The sequence below is a fragment of the Nerophis ophidion genome, linkage group LG28, assembly GCF_033978795.1.
Source record: "Nerophis ophidion isolate RoL-2023_Sa linkage group LG28, RoL_Noph_v1.0, whole genome shotgun sequence".
Classification (NCBI taxonomy): Eukaryota; Metazoa; Chordata; class Actinopteri; order Syngnathiformes; family Syngnathidae; genus Nerophis; species Nerophis ophidion.
The window spans coordinates 35,407,529-35,425,688 of NC_084638.1; the positions used below are offsets into that span (position 1 = coordinate 35,407,529).

An 18,160-nucleotide genomic window follows, 5' to 3' on the forward strand; every position below is an offset into this window, starting at 1 on the left:
CATCCATACTTCCTGTCATGGTCTGCAGTCATCCATACTTCCTGTCATGGTCATCCATACTTCTTGTCATGGTCATCCATACTTCCTGTCATGTTCTGCAGTCATCCATACTTCCTGTCATGAACATCCATACTTCCTGTCATGTTCTGCAGTCATCCATACTTCCTGTCATGGTCATCCATACTTCCTGTCATGGTCATCCATACTTCTTGTCATGGTCATCCATACTTCCTGTCATGTTCTGCAGTCATCCATACTTCCTGTCATGAACATCCATACTTCCTGTCATGTTCTGCAGTCATCCATACTTCCTGTCATGGTCATCCATACTTCCTGTCATGGTCTGCAGTCATCCATACTTCCTGTCATGGTCATCCATACTTCTTGTCATGGTCATCCATACTTCCTGTCATGTTCTGCAGTCATCCATACTTCCTGTCATGAACATCCATACTTCCTGTCATGAACATCCATACTTCCTGTCATGGTCATCCATACTTCTTGTCATGGTCATGCATACTTCCTGTCATGTTCTGCAGTCATCCATACTTCCTGTCATGAACATCCATACTTCCTGTCATGGTCTGCAGTCATCCATACTTCCTGTCATGGTCATCCATACTTCTTGTCATGGTCATCCATACTTCCTGTCATGTTCTGCAGTCATCCATACTTCCTGTCATGAACATCCATACTTCCTGTCATGGTCTGCAGTCATCCATACTTCCTGTCATGGTCATCCATACTTCCTGTCATGGTCATGCATACTTCCTGTCATGTTCTGCAGTCATCCATACTTCCTGTCATGGTCATGCATACTTCCTGTCATTGTCTGCAGTCATCCATACTTCCTGTCATGGTCATGCATACTTCCTGTCATGTTCTGCAGTCATCCATACTTCCTGTCATGGTCATCCATACTTCCTGTCATGTTCTGCAGTCATCCATACTTCCTGTCATGTTCTGCAGTCTTCCATACTTCCTGTGAGATGTACCCTGGTCCTGTCTTCCCTCCACAAACCTGAGTTGACACTGAAGAACCATCAATGAGATGTGTGAAAGATGACTGCTCAGAATATTGGAGTTTGGAGTCTTGGGGATGTTCCCCAGCATCTGCAGTCCTGTGCAGGTCTTGTTGTGTTTGTGCTCCGTCAGCACTTTTGTGCAGCACAGACTCCCTGATGAGACGCTCTTACTGCTGAAGTCCTCCTCTTCCCTCCAAATTATTCTGCTGAATTTCAGGTGGGATAAAACCTGGAGATCCTTTCAGTGGGCAGAGGGGACTTGAAGGATCCAAGCAGGACTCTAACCTCTGGGTCTCAAAGTGAATATTTGCCTTGAGGGGCATCTGAACCCTTGGACAGACTCCATGGAAGAAAACTTGCAGTTAATACGACTACCAGCGCCCTAAAAGACGGTTGACATATTCAGGATGTAACGATTGGTGCTTTTAAAAAACTGACAGTTTGGATCAAAGTTGTTGTAAAACCGTGATTGATTACCGCACTTCCATAAATTACCCATCATGCTATCACGACGACAAGGGACATACAAAGGTGTGGTCCAAAGTTCCAGTTTAGCTTGATGGATGAAGCTGTCCCTCAGTCTGCTTGTCCTCGCTCGCAAGCTCCTTAGCCTGGTCCCAGACTGAATGAGTCCGCTGTGAGGGTCTCTGCTCTCTCTGGGGCCACGATACAAGAAGGCATGTTTTCCTGTGCTGGGCCTTCTGGGCCAGTGGCGTGGTCCTGGTGATCCAGGACAGGTTGTCCACAAACTTTCCACAGCAGGGTTACAGTGGAGGACTCTGGTGTTGGCTCTCCGGGAGTCCACCACAATCTTGTCTTCCCCAGGCGGGCAATCAGATTGCACATAAATCCCTGTAGTTGGACTCATATCTGTCCGTGATGAGTCCAACTCCAGTTGTGTCGTCTGCATGTCCATGTTGTTGTTGCGTGGTGGTGCTGAGTTCTGGGTCAACAGGGGGGTAGGAACCCGTCCCTGGGGGACCCCCGTGTTCAGTATGCTGGGTGCGTTTCCGCTGGTGGTCTCCCAGGCCAGAAGTTGTGATATCCTCAAGTACGCATAAGAATGTTTCGCATATTTAAAAATATTTGAGTCTTGCTCAGAAATGTGAGCAGTCTGGTGATCTGAGTGTATTTTCACATCCCAGACAAGATGACTTGGCAAGTTGAAACCAGATTTACAGACCTCCTTCAGATGCAGCTCACTAGAGACCACTACTTTCAATCAATCAATCAAAGTTGATTTATGTAGCCCTTTAATCACGAGTGTCTCAAAGGGCTGCACAAGCCACAACCACATCCTGGGGCTCAGATCCCACATCAGGGCCAGGAAAAAGTCCAGCCAGTGGGAAGAACGAGGAACCTCTGCATGTCCTCCCGCGTGCTGGACTTGTTGGTGTCTGCCAGGGTCTTTGAGCTCTTTTAGCCGCCCTCCGTGTGAGTCCTGGTCTCCTGCCCAGCTGGACTTGTTTGTGTCCGCCAGGCTTTTTCCGCACCTTGAGCTCTTTTAGTGTGAAGTCCTGGTCTCCTGCCCGGCTGGGAGAAGAGTGGAGTGTTTGTTTGTGTCTGCTGGCTGCGTGGGAGTCATGCAGGATGCATAATTGCAGTTGGCATGCTGGCGCTGCCTCCGGCTTCTTAGTCCTGGGTCTAAACTGGGAGAGGTGTCCCCTTGGCTCTAATTGGAATAATGAGGTCCTCTTGTGCAAGGTCACCACCAGGACATTTGATCAGGTTTTATTCTCATGAAGGTTTTTCCTTCTCCAACTGTAGCACTTTAGCACTTACTGCTAGTTTGTCAGAGCTACAACTAGCGCTTGATTGCGTGACACAGGTGTCGTGTATACAAGGTATAAGTGTTGTGTGTATCAGGGATAAGTGTTGTGTATACCAGGTATAAGTGTTGTGTGTATCAGGGATAAGTGTTGTGAATACCAGGTATAAGTGTTGTGTATACCAGGTATAAGTGTTGTGTATACCAGGTATAAGTGTTGTGTATATCAGGGATAAGTGTTGTGTATATCAGGGATAAGTGTTGTGTATATCAGGGATAAGTGTTGTGTGTATCAGGGATAAGTGTTGTGTGTATCAGGGATAAGTGTTGTGTATATCAGGGATAAGTGTTGTGTATATCAGGGATAAGTGTTGCGTGTATCAGGGATAAGTGTTGTGTGTATCAGGTATAAGTGTTGTGTATATCAGGGATAAGTGTCGTGTATATCAGGGATAAGTGTTGCGTGTATCAGGGATAAGTGTTGTGTATATCAGGGATTATTGTTGTTTATATCAGGGATAAGTATTGTGTGTATCAGGGATAAGTGTTGTGTGTATCAGGGATAAGTGTTGTGTATATCAGGGATAAGTGTTGTGTTTATCAGGGATAAGTGTTGCGTGTATCAGGGATAAGTGTTGCGTGTATCAGGGATAAGTGTTGTGTGTATCAGGTATAAGTGTTGTGTATATCAGGGATAAGTGTTGTTTATATCAGGGATAAGTGTTGTGTGTATCAGGGATAGGTGTTGTGTGTATCAGGGATAAGTGTTGTGTATATCAGGGATAAGTGTTGTGTATATCAGGGATAAGTGTTGTGTGTATCAGGGATAAGTGTTGTGTGTATCAGGGATAAGTGTTGTGTGTATCGGGTATAAGTGTTGTGTGTATCAGGGATAAGTGTCGTGTATATTAGGGATAAGTGTCGTGTATATTAGGGATAAGTGTTGTGTATATCAGGGATTAGTGTCGTTTATATCATGGATTAGTGTTTGGTGTATCAGGCATAAGTGTTGTGTATATCAAAAATAGAAGTACACACTGGACATACAAGTACACACTGGACATAGAAGTACACTCTGGATATAGAAGTACACACTGGACATAGAAGTACAAACTGGACATAGGAGTACACACTGGACATAGAAGTACACACTGGACATAGCAGTACACACTGGACATAGTAGTACACACTGGACATAGTAGTACACACTGGACATAGGAGTACACACTGGACATAGAATTACACACTGGACATAGAAGTACACACTGGACATAGCAGTACACACTGGACATAGAAGTACACACTGGACATAGAAGTACACACTGGACATAGGAGTACACACTGGACGTAGGAGTACACACTGGACATAGGAGTACACACTTGACATAGAAGTACACACTGGACATAGGAGTACACACTGGACATAGCAGTACACACTGGACATAGGAGTACACACTGGACATAGAAGTACACACTGGACATAGCAGCAGACACTGGACATAGAAGTACACACTGGACATAGAAGTACACACTGGACATAGGAGTACACACTGGACATAGAAGTACAAACTGGCCATAGGAGTACACACTGGACATAGAAGTACAAACTGGACATAGGAGTACACACTGGACATAGAAGTACAAACTGGCCATAGGAGTACACACTGGACATAGAAGTACAAACTGGACATAGGAGTACACACTGGACATAGAAGTACACACTGGACATAGCAGTACACACTGGACATAGGAGTACACACTGGACATAGTAGTACACACTGGACATAGAAGTACACACTGGACATAGGAGTACACACTGGACATAGAAGTACACACTGGATATAGGAGTACACACTGGACATAGAAGTACACACTGGATGTAGAAGTACACACTGGACATAGAAGTACACACTGGACATAGGAGTACACACTGGACATAGGAGTACACACTGGACGTAGAAGTACACACTGGACATAGGAGTACACACTGGACATAGAAGTACACACTGGACGTAGAAGTACACACTGGACATAGCAGTACACACTAGACATAGGAGTACACACTGGACATAGCAGTACACACTAGACATAGGAGTACACACTGGACATAGAAGTACACACTGGATATAGGAGTACACACTGGACATAGAAGTACACACTGGATGTAGGAGTACACACTGGACATAGGAGTACACACTGGACGTAGAAGTACACACTGGATATAGGAGTACACACTGGACATAGAAGTACACACTGGATGTAGAAGTACACACTGGACATAGCAGTACACACTAGACATAGGAGTACACACTGGACATAGAAGTACACACTGGATATAGGAGTACACACTGGATATAGGAGTACACACTGGACATAGAAGTACACACTGGATGTAGAAGTACACACTGGACATAGAAGTACACACTGGACATAGAAGTACACACTGGACATAGGAGTACTCACTGGACATAGGAGTACACACTGGACGTAGAAGTACACACTGGATGTAGAAGTACACACTGGATATAGGAGTACACACTGGACATAGAAGTACACACTGGATGTAGAAGTACACACTGGACATAGAAGTACACACTGGACATAGAAGTACACACTGGACATAGAAGTACACACTGGACATAGGAGTACACACTGGACATAGGAGTACACACTGGACGTAGAAGTACACACTGGATGTAGAAGTACACACTGGATATAGGAGTACACACTGGACATAGAAGTACACACTGGATGTAGAAGTACACACTGGACATAGAAGTACACACTGGACATAGGAGTACACACTGGACATAGGAGTACACACTGGACATAGAAGTACACACTGGATGTAGAAGTACACACTGGACATAGAAGTACACACTGGACATAGAAGTACACACTGGACATAGGAGTACACACTGGACATAGAAGTGGACACTGGACACACAGTTGTGATGTTTGTGAGAGAAGTCCATGTATGGATGCTGTTGACCTACATTGTCAAGTCACGCTCCATTAAATGCTCTTAGAAAACAAGTACAACATCAATAAGCGTTGAGTGCATTTAGAAGTAGTAGAATCTATTAGTATTGATGTTTAGAAGTTGGAGAATGTTTTAGTATTGATGTTTAGAAGTAGTAGAATGTTTTAGTATTGATTGGAAACTATTTCTCACCTCCATCTTGCACTTTCAGACATGTAGGGAGGTTACAAAGGGTGATTAGTGATTGGGATTGTGGGACATCTTTCTTCTACATACTTACACTTACACTTAGACTTAGACTTACATGTAGGTTCCTAGGACCCTCCATGCTTGGTGGTTTACAAACTTGTCAAGGCATAGGTAGGTTTTTAGGACCCTCCATGCTGGATGGTTTACAAACTTGTCAAGGCATTCAAAGGTTCTTAGGACCCTCCATGCTTGGTGGTTTACAAACTTGTCAAGGCATAGGTAGGTTCTTAGGACCCTCCATGCTTGGTGGTTTACAAACTTGTCAAGGCATAGGTAGGTTCTTAGGACCCTCCATGCTTGGTGGTTTACAAACTTGTCAAGGCATAGGTAGGTTTTTAGGACCCTCCATGCTGGATGGTTTACAAACTTGTCAAGGCATTCAAAGGTTCTTAGGACCCTCCATGCTTGGTGGTTTACAAACTTGTCAAGGCATAGGTAGGTTCTTAGGACCCTCCATGCTTGGTGGTTTACAAACTTGTCAAAGCATAGGTAGGTTTTTAGGACCCTCCATGCTTGGTGGTTTACAAACTTGTCAAGGCATTCAAAGGTTCTTAGGACCCTCCATGCTTGGTGGTTTACAAACTTGTCAAGGCATAGGTAGGTTCTTAGGACCCTCCATGTTTGGTGGTTTACAAACTTGTCAAGGCATAGGTAGGTTCTTAGGACCCTCCATGCTGGATGGTTTACAAACTTGTCAATTCATTCAAAGGTTCTTAGGACCCTTCATGCTTGGTGGTTTACAAACTTGTCAAGGCATTCAAAGGTACTTAGGACCCTCCATGCTTGGTGGTTTACAAACTTGTCAAGGCATAGGTAGGTTCTTAGGACCCTCCATGCTTGGTGGTTTACAAACTTGTCAAGGCATAGGTAGGTTCTTAGGACCCTCCATGCTTGGTGGTTTACAAACTTGTCAAAGCATAGGTAGGTTTTTAGGACCCTCCATGCTTGGTGGTTTACAAACTTGTCAAGGCATTCAAAGGTTCTTAGGACCCTCCATGCTTGGTGGTTTACAAACTTGTCAAGGCATAGGTAGGTTCTTAGGACCCTCCATGTTTGGTGGTTTACAAACTTGTCAAGGCATAGGTAGGTTCTTAGGACCCTCCATGCTGGATGGTTTACAAACTTGTCAATTCATTCAAAGGTTCTTAGGACCCTTCATGCTTGGTGGTTTACAAACTTGTCAAGGCATTCAAAGGTACTTAGGACCCTCCATGCTTGGTGGTTTACAAACTTGTCAAGGCATAGGTAGGTTCTTAGGACCCTCCATGCTTGGTGGTTTACAAACTTGTCAAGGCATAGGTAGGTTCTTAGGACCCTCCATGCTGGATCGTTTACAAACTTGTCAATTCATTCAAAGGTTCTTAGGACCCTTCATGCTTGGTGGTTTACAAACTTGTCAAGGCATTCAAAGGTACTTAGGACCCTCCATGCTGGATGGTTTACAAACTTGTCAATTCATTCAAAGGTTCTTAGGACCCTTCATGCTTGGTGGTTTACAAACTTGTCAAGGCATTCAAAGGTACTTAGGACCCTCCATGCTTGGTGGTTTACAAACTTGTCAAAGCATTGGTAGGTTGTTAGGACCCTCCATGCTTGGTGGTTTACAAACTTGTCAAGGCATAGGTAGGTTTTTAGGACCCTCCATGCTTGGTGGTTTACAAACTTGTCAAGGCATAGGTAGGTTCTTAGGACCCTCCATGCTGGATGGTTTACAAACTTGTCAAGGCATTCAAAGGTTCTTAGGACCCTCCATGCTTGGTGGTTTACAAACTTGTCAATGCATAGGTAGGTTCTTAGGACCCTCCATGCTTGGTGGTTTACAAACTTGTCAAGGCATAGGTAGGTTTTTAGGACCCTCCATGCTTGGTGGTTTACAAACTTGTCAAGGCATAGGTAGGTTTTTAGGACCCTCCATGCTTGGTGGTTTACAAACTTGTCAAGGCATAGGTAGGTTTTTAGGACCCTCCATGCTTGGTGGTTTACAAACTTGTCAAGGCATAGGTAGGTTCTTAGGACCCTCCATGCTGGATGGTTTACAAACTTGTCAAGGCATTCAAAGGTTCTTAGGACCCTCCATGCTTGGTGGTTTACAAACTTGTCAAGGCATTCAAAGGTACTTAGGACCCTCCATGCTTGGTGGTTTACAAACTTGTCAACAAGGCATTCAAAGGTTCCTAGGACCCTCCATGCTTGTTGGTTTACAAACTTGTCAACAAGGCATTCAAAGGTTCCTAGGACCCTCCATGCTTGGTGGTTTACAAACTTGTCAACAAGGCATTCACTCACACAAAACCTCTGCATGGCCAACTGTAAGACCTCAACAAACACAAAATAAAGTACATCAAAATATTCAAATGCTTAATGAAGCTGTTGTCTGTATTTGTTTCAGGCCAGTGGGAGGCAACTGCCAGAAGAAATGCGGGTCCTAGGTGCCTTAGTCTGTCACCAGCAGGACCATGGCGATTCATTGGCCACTGAGAAAAGAAGGATGCTTGCAAGGCTCCGTCTCCACTGCTAGATGCTCCGCATCCTCCTTCAAGCTTCTATGGTTGCCGTGGATCTTCTTTTGGCTGCTCTGGCCCATCCGAGCTGAACAAGTGGTCAGCGGCGGACATGCGGGCTCGTCCTCGTCCTCGTCCTCGTCCTCGTCCTTGTCCTCGTCTCCCTCCAGCTCATCAGCGGGGTTCGGCAGCAGGCCCAGCGGGGGTCAGCTGGACTGGCTGCTGTCAGAAAAAGGACCTTTCCAGCGATGCTCCGAGTACACCGAGTTCACCGAGAGGTTCCAGCAGGGATTTTCTACCAGATACAAGATTTACAGGTGAGCAGGGGGCGGGGCTTTCTGACGAGGGTGAAGGATTCTTTACCGACCACTTTATAGAAAGACATGAAAAGCTCTCTTGTCGGCGTTTGAAGCCACATCAAGTAGTTCTCCCCGAGCGACTCGCCTTCATGAATGATTTACCTTGCGCACATTACGGATAATAAAGCTCTCAATAATACAACAGCATGCATCTTTCATTGGTCACGGACCGACCTTCTTAAGGTAACGATACTTCAAAGTCATGCAGAAGCGGTCTCAGCAGACTAAAGAATGAAATACATTGTGGTGTCCTCATAATAGTATTCATAGTCAGACTAATATGACAGCTTGCCTTTTTGCCACAAACCGACGGAAGGAAAGACTTCACAGACACGTGACAGGGACGTTTCCAGGCTTCTAGTAGTCAGACTCCACAAGCCCTGGCAAAGATGATGAATCAGCACATTCCCTTGCTTCATGTTGTCCAAAACAGCAACTAACAGACAAGACCCACAAGTTGTCTTCATTTCAAAGGCGACTAAAGAAACAAGAAAACAAAAGGTCATAGTCGGTAACAGCTTCATTTTGAGATCAAGCAGAGTGAAAGTATGGAATGAGTCAAAAGTGAGGAGGAAGCAGCACCAGCTTACACTTCTCTTCTTCCATCTGCCCGCAACTTTCCCTGATCGCTCTTGTCGGATCAGCTTTGCAGGGTTGTCTTCTTTTTCCACCTCACACATAATAATAATAATAATAATTAAAGCTGCAAGCAGCGATGCACGGGACCGACTTTTGCTGGAGTTTCCTGCCTTTGCCCATTCAACATATCTTTACCTGCACATTACCTACCTTCCCTGCATCCTGGGGTCACACTGGTGCTTCTTTCTGTCACCCGTACCCGCTGGTGCTTCCTGCCATCACCCAGTCAACATATCTTTACCTGCACATTACCTACCTTGTCTGTATCCTGGAGTCAAACTGGTGCCTCCTTTTTTCACTCAGTCAACATATATTTACCCGCACAGTACCTACCTTCTCTGCATTGTGTGGTCACGCTGGTGCTTCCTGCTTTTAAGCGGCCATCTTGAGCGCAGCAGCATCAGCATAGCTATTCTTTGAAGGCTTGTAAAATCAAAACCGGAGCAGATATTCAAACTCTTTTCGCAACTTTTAATCAGAAGGGTTCATTCTCTCTCCTGTGCGAGTTTGAAGCCGACACAACAAATGCGCTCAGAGGAGATAATGTTTGAAAAAAGATGACCGTTTTTTTTACAAATCTTTTGTTTTGAAGGGGGAATTGCAAACTTACTGTTGATTTTTGCTGGGGGTTGTCAAGATATGAAATGTAGGTCTAATTGAGACCTACATGGAGGTTTTTGTTTAATGTCTCTACGAGATTCCTACCGGAAGTTATAAGCAGTTGTGTCTGTGTTTTCTTCCTAGGAGCAGTTTTGTCTGTGTATTATTCCTAGGGGGCGCTAGAGGGCAATTTTAAATTTTGGGGTTTAGTATTTTTATTATATCGCAATTTTTGCAAGTCCTGATGTGTGTGTCAAATTTGGTGAGTTTTGAAGCATGTTAAGGGGGTCAAATTACAGCTCAAAGAGGTGGTGGTATAATAATAATAAAACCTTAATTTACAATTAGTTGTAAAATGTTGGACGGTTGTTTTTACAATACGCAGGCAAACGACAACTTTAAAACATACCGGCTTAGCTACGGCACCTGGCAGCCATCTTGTTATAGACCATCACAGCCGCTCCCTCACGAATGTTGGTGCGTGCGCACCAGCAGCAGACGGTACGGAAAAAAACGGAAAAAAAAACCCGTCTCCCTCACTGTGTCTGCGCACAGCGGCCATCTTTGAAATGGTTTTCAGCGCAGCGGTTCTTTGAAGGCTTGAAAAATCAAAACCGTAGCAGTAATTAAAACTCTTTAATCAACTTTTAATCAGAAGGGTTCAATCCCTCTCCTGTGGCAGTTTGAAGCCGACACGACAAACGCGCTCAGCGGAGATAATGTTAGAATAAAGGTGACCGTTTTTTTACAAAACTTTTGTTTTAGAAGGGGAATTGCAAACTTCCTGTTGATTTTTGCTGTGGGTTGTCAATATATGAAATGTAGGTCTAAGTGAGACCTACATAGAGGTTTTTGTTTTATGTCTCTACGACATTCATACTGGAAGTTACAAGCAGTTTTGCCTGTTTTTTCTTCCTAGGAGCAGTTTTGTCTGTGTTTTCTTCTTAGAGCGCAATTTTGAGTTTTGGGGTTAGGGTTTTTGATTAGATCACAATTTTCACCAGTCCTGATGTGTGTGTCCAGTTTGGTGAGTTTTGAAGCATGTTAAGGGGGTCAAATTACATCTCAAAGAGGCAAAGGTGAGTGTTTTTACAAAACTTTTATTTTGAAGGGGGAATTGCAACTTCCTGTTGATTTTTACTGAAGGATGTAGGTGTATGAAATCTAGGTCTAAGTGAGACCTACATAGAGGTTTTTGTCTCATGTCACTACAACATTCCTACTGGAAGTTACAGGCAGTTTTTCTGTGTTTTCTTCCTAGGGGGCGCTAGAGCACAATTTTTAGTTTTGGAGTTAGGTTTTTTGATTAAATGGCAATGTTCGCCAGACCTGATGTGTGTGTGAAATTTGGTGAGTTTTGAAGCATGTTAAGTGGGTCAAAAAACAGCTCAAAGCTGCGGAATAATAATAAAGAAAGAATAAAACGCTAGAAATTCAATAGGGTCCTCTGTCCCAAAGGGACATTCGGTCCCTAATAATATAAAATACAGGAAATATAAAAGCAGTACATGGTAAAATACATAATAATACAGGACAATTACAAGACGGGACATTACAAGACACAGAACACGAATCACAGGTTAAAAGCAGATCTGAAGAGGTGTGTTTTTAGAAGGTTTTTGAAGGTGGGAAGGTCTGGGCAGTCACGGATGGGTTTGGGAAGACAGTTCCAGAGGGTGGGAGCAGCGATGGAGAAGGCTCTATCCCCCCCAGGCCCAGAGCTTGGTTCTGAGTGGTGGGGAGAGGAGGTTGGCATCAGGCTGCGTGAAGGGGTATGGAGGTGAAGCAGGTTGGTGAGGCAGTTGGGGTTGTGGAGGGCTTTGTGGGTGAGGAGGAGGATTTTAAAGTGGATCCGGTGGGGAACGGGGAGCCAGTGGAGTTTCTGGAGGACTGGGGTGATGTGCTGACGGGAGCGGGTGTGGGGGAGCAGACTTTTGAATGTATTGGAGTTTATTGAGAATTTTGCAAGATGAGCCATAGAGGATGCTGTTGCAGTAATCAAGTCTGGAGGGAATGAAGGCATGGATCAGGGTTTCAGCGGCAGAGAAGGAGAGGGATGGACGGAGACGGGCAATATTTTTGAGGTGGAAGAAAACACTTCTTGGGATGTAGTTGACATGGTGTTGAAAAGAGAGATTATTGTCCAGAATGACTCCGAGGTTGCGGATCTGAGAGGATGGGAACAGAGTGGAGTTGTCCACAGAGAGGTGGAAGTTGTGAGGGATTTGGGGCCGATGATGAGCATGTCAGATTTGTCACAGTGGAGTTGGAGAGTATCTAGGATCATGTTTAGTTCACTTCACACGTTGGAGAGTATCTAGGATCATGTTTAGTTCACTTCACACGTTGGAGAGTATCTAGGATCATGTTTAGTTAATTTCCCAAGTTGGAGAGTATCTAGGATCATGTTTAGTTCACTTCACACGTTGGAAAGTATCTAGGATCATGTTTAGTTCACTTCCCAAGTTGGAGAGTATCTAGGATCATGTTTAGTTCACTTCACACGTTGGAGAGTATCTAGGATCATGTTTAGTTCACTTCACAAGTTGGAAAGTATCTAGGATCATGTTGAGTTCACTTCACAAGTTGGAGAGTATCTAGGATCATGTTTAGTTCACTTCACACGTTGGAAAGTATCTATGATCATGTTTAGTTCACTTCACACGTTGGAAAGTATCTAGGATCATGTTTAGTTCACTTCACAAGTTGGAGAGTATCTAGGATCATGTTTAGTTCACTTCACAAGTTGGAGAGTATCTCGGATCATCACAGGAAGTTCATTTCCCAAGTTGGAGAGTATTTAGGATCATGTTTAGTTCACTTCACACGTTGGAAAGTATCTAGGATCATGTTTAGTTCACTTCACACGTTGGAAAGTATATAGGATCATGTTTAGTTCACTTCACAAGTTGGAAAGTATCCAAGATCATGTTTAGTTCACTTCCCAAGTTGGAGAGTATCTAGGATCATGTTTAGTTCACTTCCCACGTTGGAAAGTATCTAGGATCATGTTTAGTTCACTTCCCAAGTTGGAGAGTATCTAGGATCATGTATAGTTCACTTCACAAGTTGGAGAGTATCTAGGATCATGTTTAGTTCACTTCACAAGTTGGAGAGTATCTAGGATCATGTTTAGTTCACTTCACAAGTTGGAGAGTATCTCGGATCATCACAGGAAGTTAATTTCCCAAGGTGGAGAGTATCTATGATCATGTTTAGTTCACTTCCCAAGTTGGAGAGTATATAGGATCATGTTTAGTTCACTTCACACGTTGGAAAGTATCTAGGATCATGTTTAGTTAACTTCCCAAGTTGGAGAGTATCTAGGATCATGTTTAGTTCACTTCCCAAGTTGGAGAGTATCTAGGATCATGTTTAGTTCACTTCCCAAGTTGGAGAGTATCTAGGATCATGTTTAGTTCACTTCCCAAGTTGGAGAGTATCTAGGATCATGTTTAGTTCACTTCACACGTTGGAGAGTGTGGAGGGGTGGTGGGGGGCGTGGCCTGCGGGCCTGCAGCAAAGCGGAGTGTGCCAGGACCAGCCTCATAGTCAGCGACAGTTGCCTAGATGGCCCAGGTGGGCCTTATTATCTAATCACCTGTTTTTCTGTTTAAGCAGCAGCCGGAATAATACACGTTGTTGGAGCTGGGGTGAGATGGCGAGAGAGACACTTTGCTTTTGCTCGCCGTATTGAATGGCGCACATCCCCATGAACACATCTAATTCTCACCCGTGCTGCCCGCTTCAGAGCCCCGGGTCGAACCAGGTTCTGGTGGATCATGGCCTGCTCTCAGCCCAAATCCACCATTGCCCGGTATGTACCCCCTTGTATCCTTACCGGTGGTATACAGTACGGGGGAGGGAACCGGATGGCCGGCCACCCGGGTCACGTGCCTCAGGGACCTCCGCGGGTGGAGGCGAGACAGGTCTACTTTTAAGAATATAAATAAGTTGTATTCAATCTACATTTGTGAATATAAATAAGGGAAATAAGTTGTATTTGCTCATCACAAAGGTCACTTTATTGAAAGTTTGCAAAGTCGGGTGATCCTCAGCTGCGCATCAATAAGTAATATTTGTGTTGCAGCAGGCTGATGAATAATGCACGCGCACGTACAAGTGTGGCGCACATGAATGCAACGCTGCAGCAGCAGCAGCAGCACAAAGGCGCTCCACACTTATATCTCAAGATAAAACATATCTCAAGATAAAACACACATTCTCCTCCTTAAGCCAGATATGCATCTTTGCTTCTCACCACCAGCAGTCTTGGAAACGGGACTACTTTTATTCCAACCCTTTCCAATTAGAAGTGTGCACATGTTGATTATTTACACAAAAACTAAGTCATTGTACAGAAGTGCAGTAAGTCACTGTCACTACCCCAATAGGACTCTGGTAACAGCAGTCTGTAAGTTCTCCTGGATTTGGGCGATCCCCTGGATTCCCTGGCCCAAGACTGTGACCCGCTCCTCATGAGCGGTGAGGCGGGATACCTGCTGTATCCATACTGGCCAGAGTGTACTGTCAACACCAGAACAGGACTCTGGACACAGATGCAGGATTTGCAAGACTTCACCCAGGTGTATGTCACGACCAGAACAGGACTCTGGACACAGATGCAGGATTTTCAGAAACAGGTATTTATTCTGAACAGGCAAGGGGTCCAAAACGGGAGAAACAAAAACAGGCTATCAAACCAGACCTAACCTGACCACTAAACTTACTCAATAACTCAAAACTCCCCGGTCATTTGTGTGAACAGAAGTTGTACCTGTTCCACAAGTTGGCCCACCTGGATGGTAACAGCAGTCTGTAAATTCTCCTGGATTTGGGTGATCCCCTGGATTCCCTGGCCCAAGACTGCGACCCACTCCTCATGAGCGGTGAGCCGGGATACCTGCTGTATCCATACTGGCCAGAGTGTACTGTCACCACCAGAACAGGACTCTGGACACAGATGCAGGATTTGCAAGACTTCACCCAGGTGTGTGTCATGACCAGAACAGGACTCTGGACACAGATGCAAGATTTGCAAGACTTCACCCAGGTGTGTGTCACGACCAGAACAGGACTCTGGACACAGATGCAGGATTTGCAAGACTTCACCCAGGTGTGTGTCATGACCAGAACAGGACTCTGGACACAGATGCAAGATTTGCAAGACTTCACCCAGGTGTGTGTCACGACCAGAACAGGACTCTGGACACAGATGCAGGATTTTCAGAAACAGGTATTTATTCTGACAGGGAAGGGGTCCAAAACGGGAGAAACAAAAACAGGTTATCAAACCAGACCTAACCTGAACCACTAAACTTACTCAATAACTCAAAACTCCCCGGTCATTTGTGTGAACAGAAGTTGTACCTGTTCCACAAGTTGGCCCACCTGGATGGTAACAGCAGTCTGTAAATTCTCCTGGATTTGGGCGATCACCTGGATTCCCTGGCCCAAGACTGCGACCCACTCCTCATGAGCAGTGAGGCGGGATACCTACTGTATCCATACTGGCCAGAGTGTACTGTCACCACCAGAACAAGACTCTGGACACAGATGCAGGATTTGCAAGACTTCACCCAGGTGTGTGTCATGACCAGAACAGGACTCTGGACACAGATGCAAGATTTGCAAGACTTCACCCAGGTGTGTGTCACGACTAGAACAGGACTCTGGACGCAGATGCAGGATTTTCAGAAACAGGTATTTATTCTGACAGGGAAGGGGTCCAAAACGGGAGAAACAAAAACAGGCTATCAAACCAGACCTAACCTGACCACTAAACTTACTCAATAACTCAAAACTCCCCGGTCATTTGTGTGAACAGAAGTTGTACCTGTTCCACAAGTTGGCCCACCTGGATGGTAACAGCAGTCTGTAAGTTCTCCTGGCTTTGGGCGATCCCCTGGATTCTCTGGCCCAAGACTGTGACCCGCTCCTCATGAGTGGTGAGGCGGGATTCCTGCTGTATCCATACTGGCCAGAGTGTACTGTCACCACCAGAACAGGACTCTGGACACAGATGCAGGATTTGCAAGACTTCACCCAGGTGTGTGTCACGACCAGAACAGGACTCTGGACACAGATGCAGGATTTGCAAGACTTCACCCAGGTGTGTGTCACGACCAGAACAGGACTCTGGACACAGATGCAGGATTTGCAAGACTTCACCCAGGTGTATGTCATGACCAGAACAGGACTCTGGACACAGATGCAGGATTTGCAAGACTTCACCCAGGTGTGTGTCACGACCAGAACAGGACTCTGGACGCAGATGCAGGATTTTCAGAAACAGGTATTTATTCTGACAGGGAAGGGGTCCAAAACGGGAGAAACAAAAACAGGATATCAAACCAGACCTAACCTGACCACTAAACTTACTCAATAACTCAAAACTCTCCGGTCATTTGTGTGAACAGAAGTTGTACCTGTTCCGCAAGTTGGCCCACCTGGATGGTAACAGCAGTCTGTAAGTTCTCCTGGATTTGGGTGATCCCCTGGATTCCCTGGCCCAAGACTGCGACCCGCTCCTCATGAGCAGTGAGGCGGGATACCTACTGTATCCATACTGGCCAGAGTGTACTGTCAACACCAGAACAGGACTCTGGACACAGATGCAGGATTTGCAAGACTTCACCCAGGTGTGTGTTATGACCAGAACAGGACTCTGGACACAGATGCAGGATTTGCAAGACTTCACCCAGGTGTGTGTCACGACCAGAACAGGACTCTGGACACAGATGCAGGATTTGCAAGACTTCACCCAGGTGTGTGTCACGACCAGAACAGGACTCTGGACGCAGATGCAGGATTTTCAGAAACAGGTATTTATTCTGACAGGGAAGGGGTCCAAAACGGGAGAAACAAAAACAGGATATCAAACCAGACCTAACCTGACCACTAAACTTACTCAATAACTCAAAACTCCCCGGTCATTTGTGTGAACAGAAGTTGTACCTGTTCCGCAAGTTGGCCCACCTGGATGGTAACAGCAGTCTGTAAGTTCTCCTGGATTTGGGTGATCCCCTGGATTCCCTGGCCCAAGACTGCGACCCGCTCCTCATGAGCAGTGAGGCGGGATACCTACTGTATCCATACTGGCCAGAGTGTACTGTCAACACCAGAACAGGACTCTGGACACAGATGCAGGATTTGCAAGACTTCACCCAGGTGTGTGTCATGACCAGAACAGGACTCTGGACACAGATGCAGGATTTGCAAGACTTCACCCAGGTGTGTGTCACCACCAGAACAGGACTCTGGACACAGATGCACGATTTTCAGAAACAGGTATTTATTCTGAACAGGGAAGGGGTCCAAAACGGGAGAAACAAAAACAGGCTATCAAACCAGACCTAACCTGACCACTAAACTTACTCAATAACTCAAAACTCCCAGGTCATTTGTGTGAACAGAAGTTGTACCTGTTCCACAAGTTGGCCCACCTGGATGGTAACAGCAGTCTGTAAGTTCTCCTGGATTTGGGCGATCCCCTGGATTCCCTGGCCCAAGACTGCGACCCGCTCCTCATGAGCAGTGAGGCGGGATACCTACTGTATCCATACTGGCCAGAGTGTACTGTCACCACCAGAACAAGACTCTGGACACAGATGCAGGATTTGCAAGACTTCACCCAGGTGTGTGTCACGACCAGAACAGGACTCTGGACACAGATGCAGGATTTGCAAGACTTCACCCAGGTGTGTGTCACGACCAGAACAGGACTCTGGACGCAGATGCAGGATTTTCAGAAACAGGTATTTATTCTGACAGGGAAGGGGTCCAAAACGGGAGAAACAAAAACAGGATATCAAACCAGACCTAACCTGACCACTAAACTTACTCAATAACTCAAAACTCTCCGGTCATTTGTGTGAACAGAAGTTGTACCTGTTCCACAAGTTGGCCCACCTGGATGGTAACAGCAGTCTGTAAGTTCTCCTGGATTTGGGCGATCCCCTGGATTCTCTGGCCCAAGACTGTGACCCGCTCCTCATGAGCGGTGAGGCGGGATTCCTGCTGTATCCATACTGGCC

General features: G+C 45.5%; 1 protein-coding gene across 1 annotated transcript in view; it reads left to right on the top strand.

Moving 5' to 3' along the window:
* LOC133545225 (BMP/retinoic acid-inducible neural-specific protein 3-like) overlaps positions 1-18,160 on the top strand; it is a gene marked incomplete at its 3' end in the record, with an annotated part of 132,111 nt that overhangs the window by 25,378 nt on the left and 88,573 nt on the right. The window contains exon 2 of the mRNA XM_061890620.1: positions 8,415-8,843. Coding sequence (XP_061746604.1) covers positions 8,482-8,843 — 362 coding nt within the window. The remainder of the gene's footprint in view (positions 1-8,414; positions 8,844-18,160) is intronic.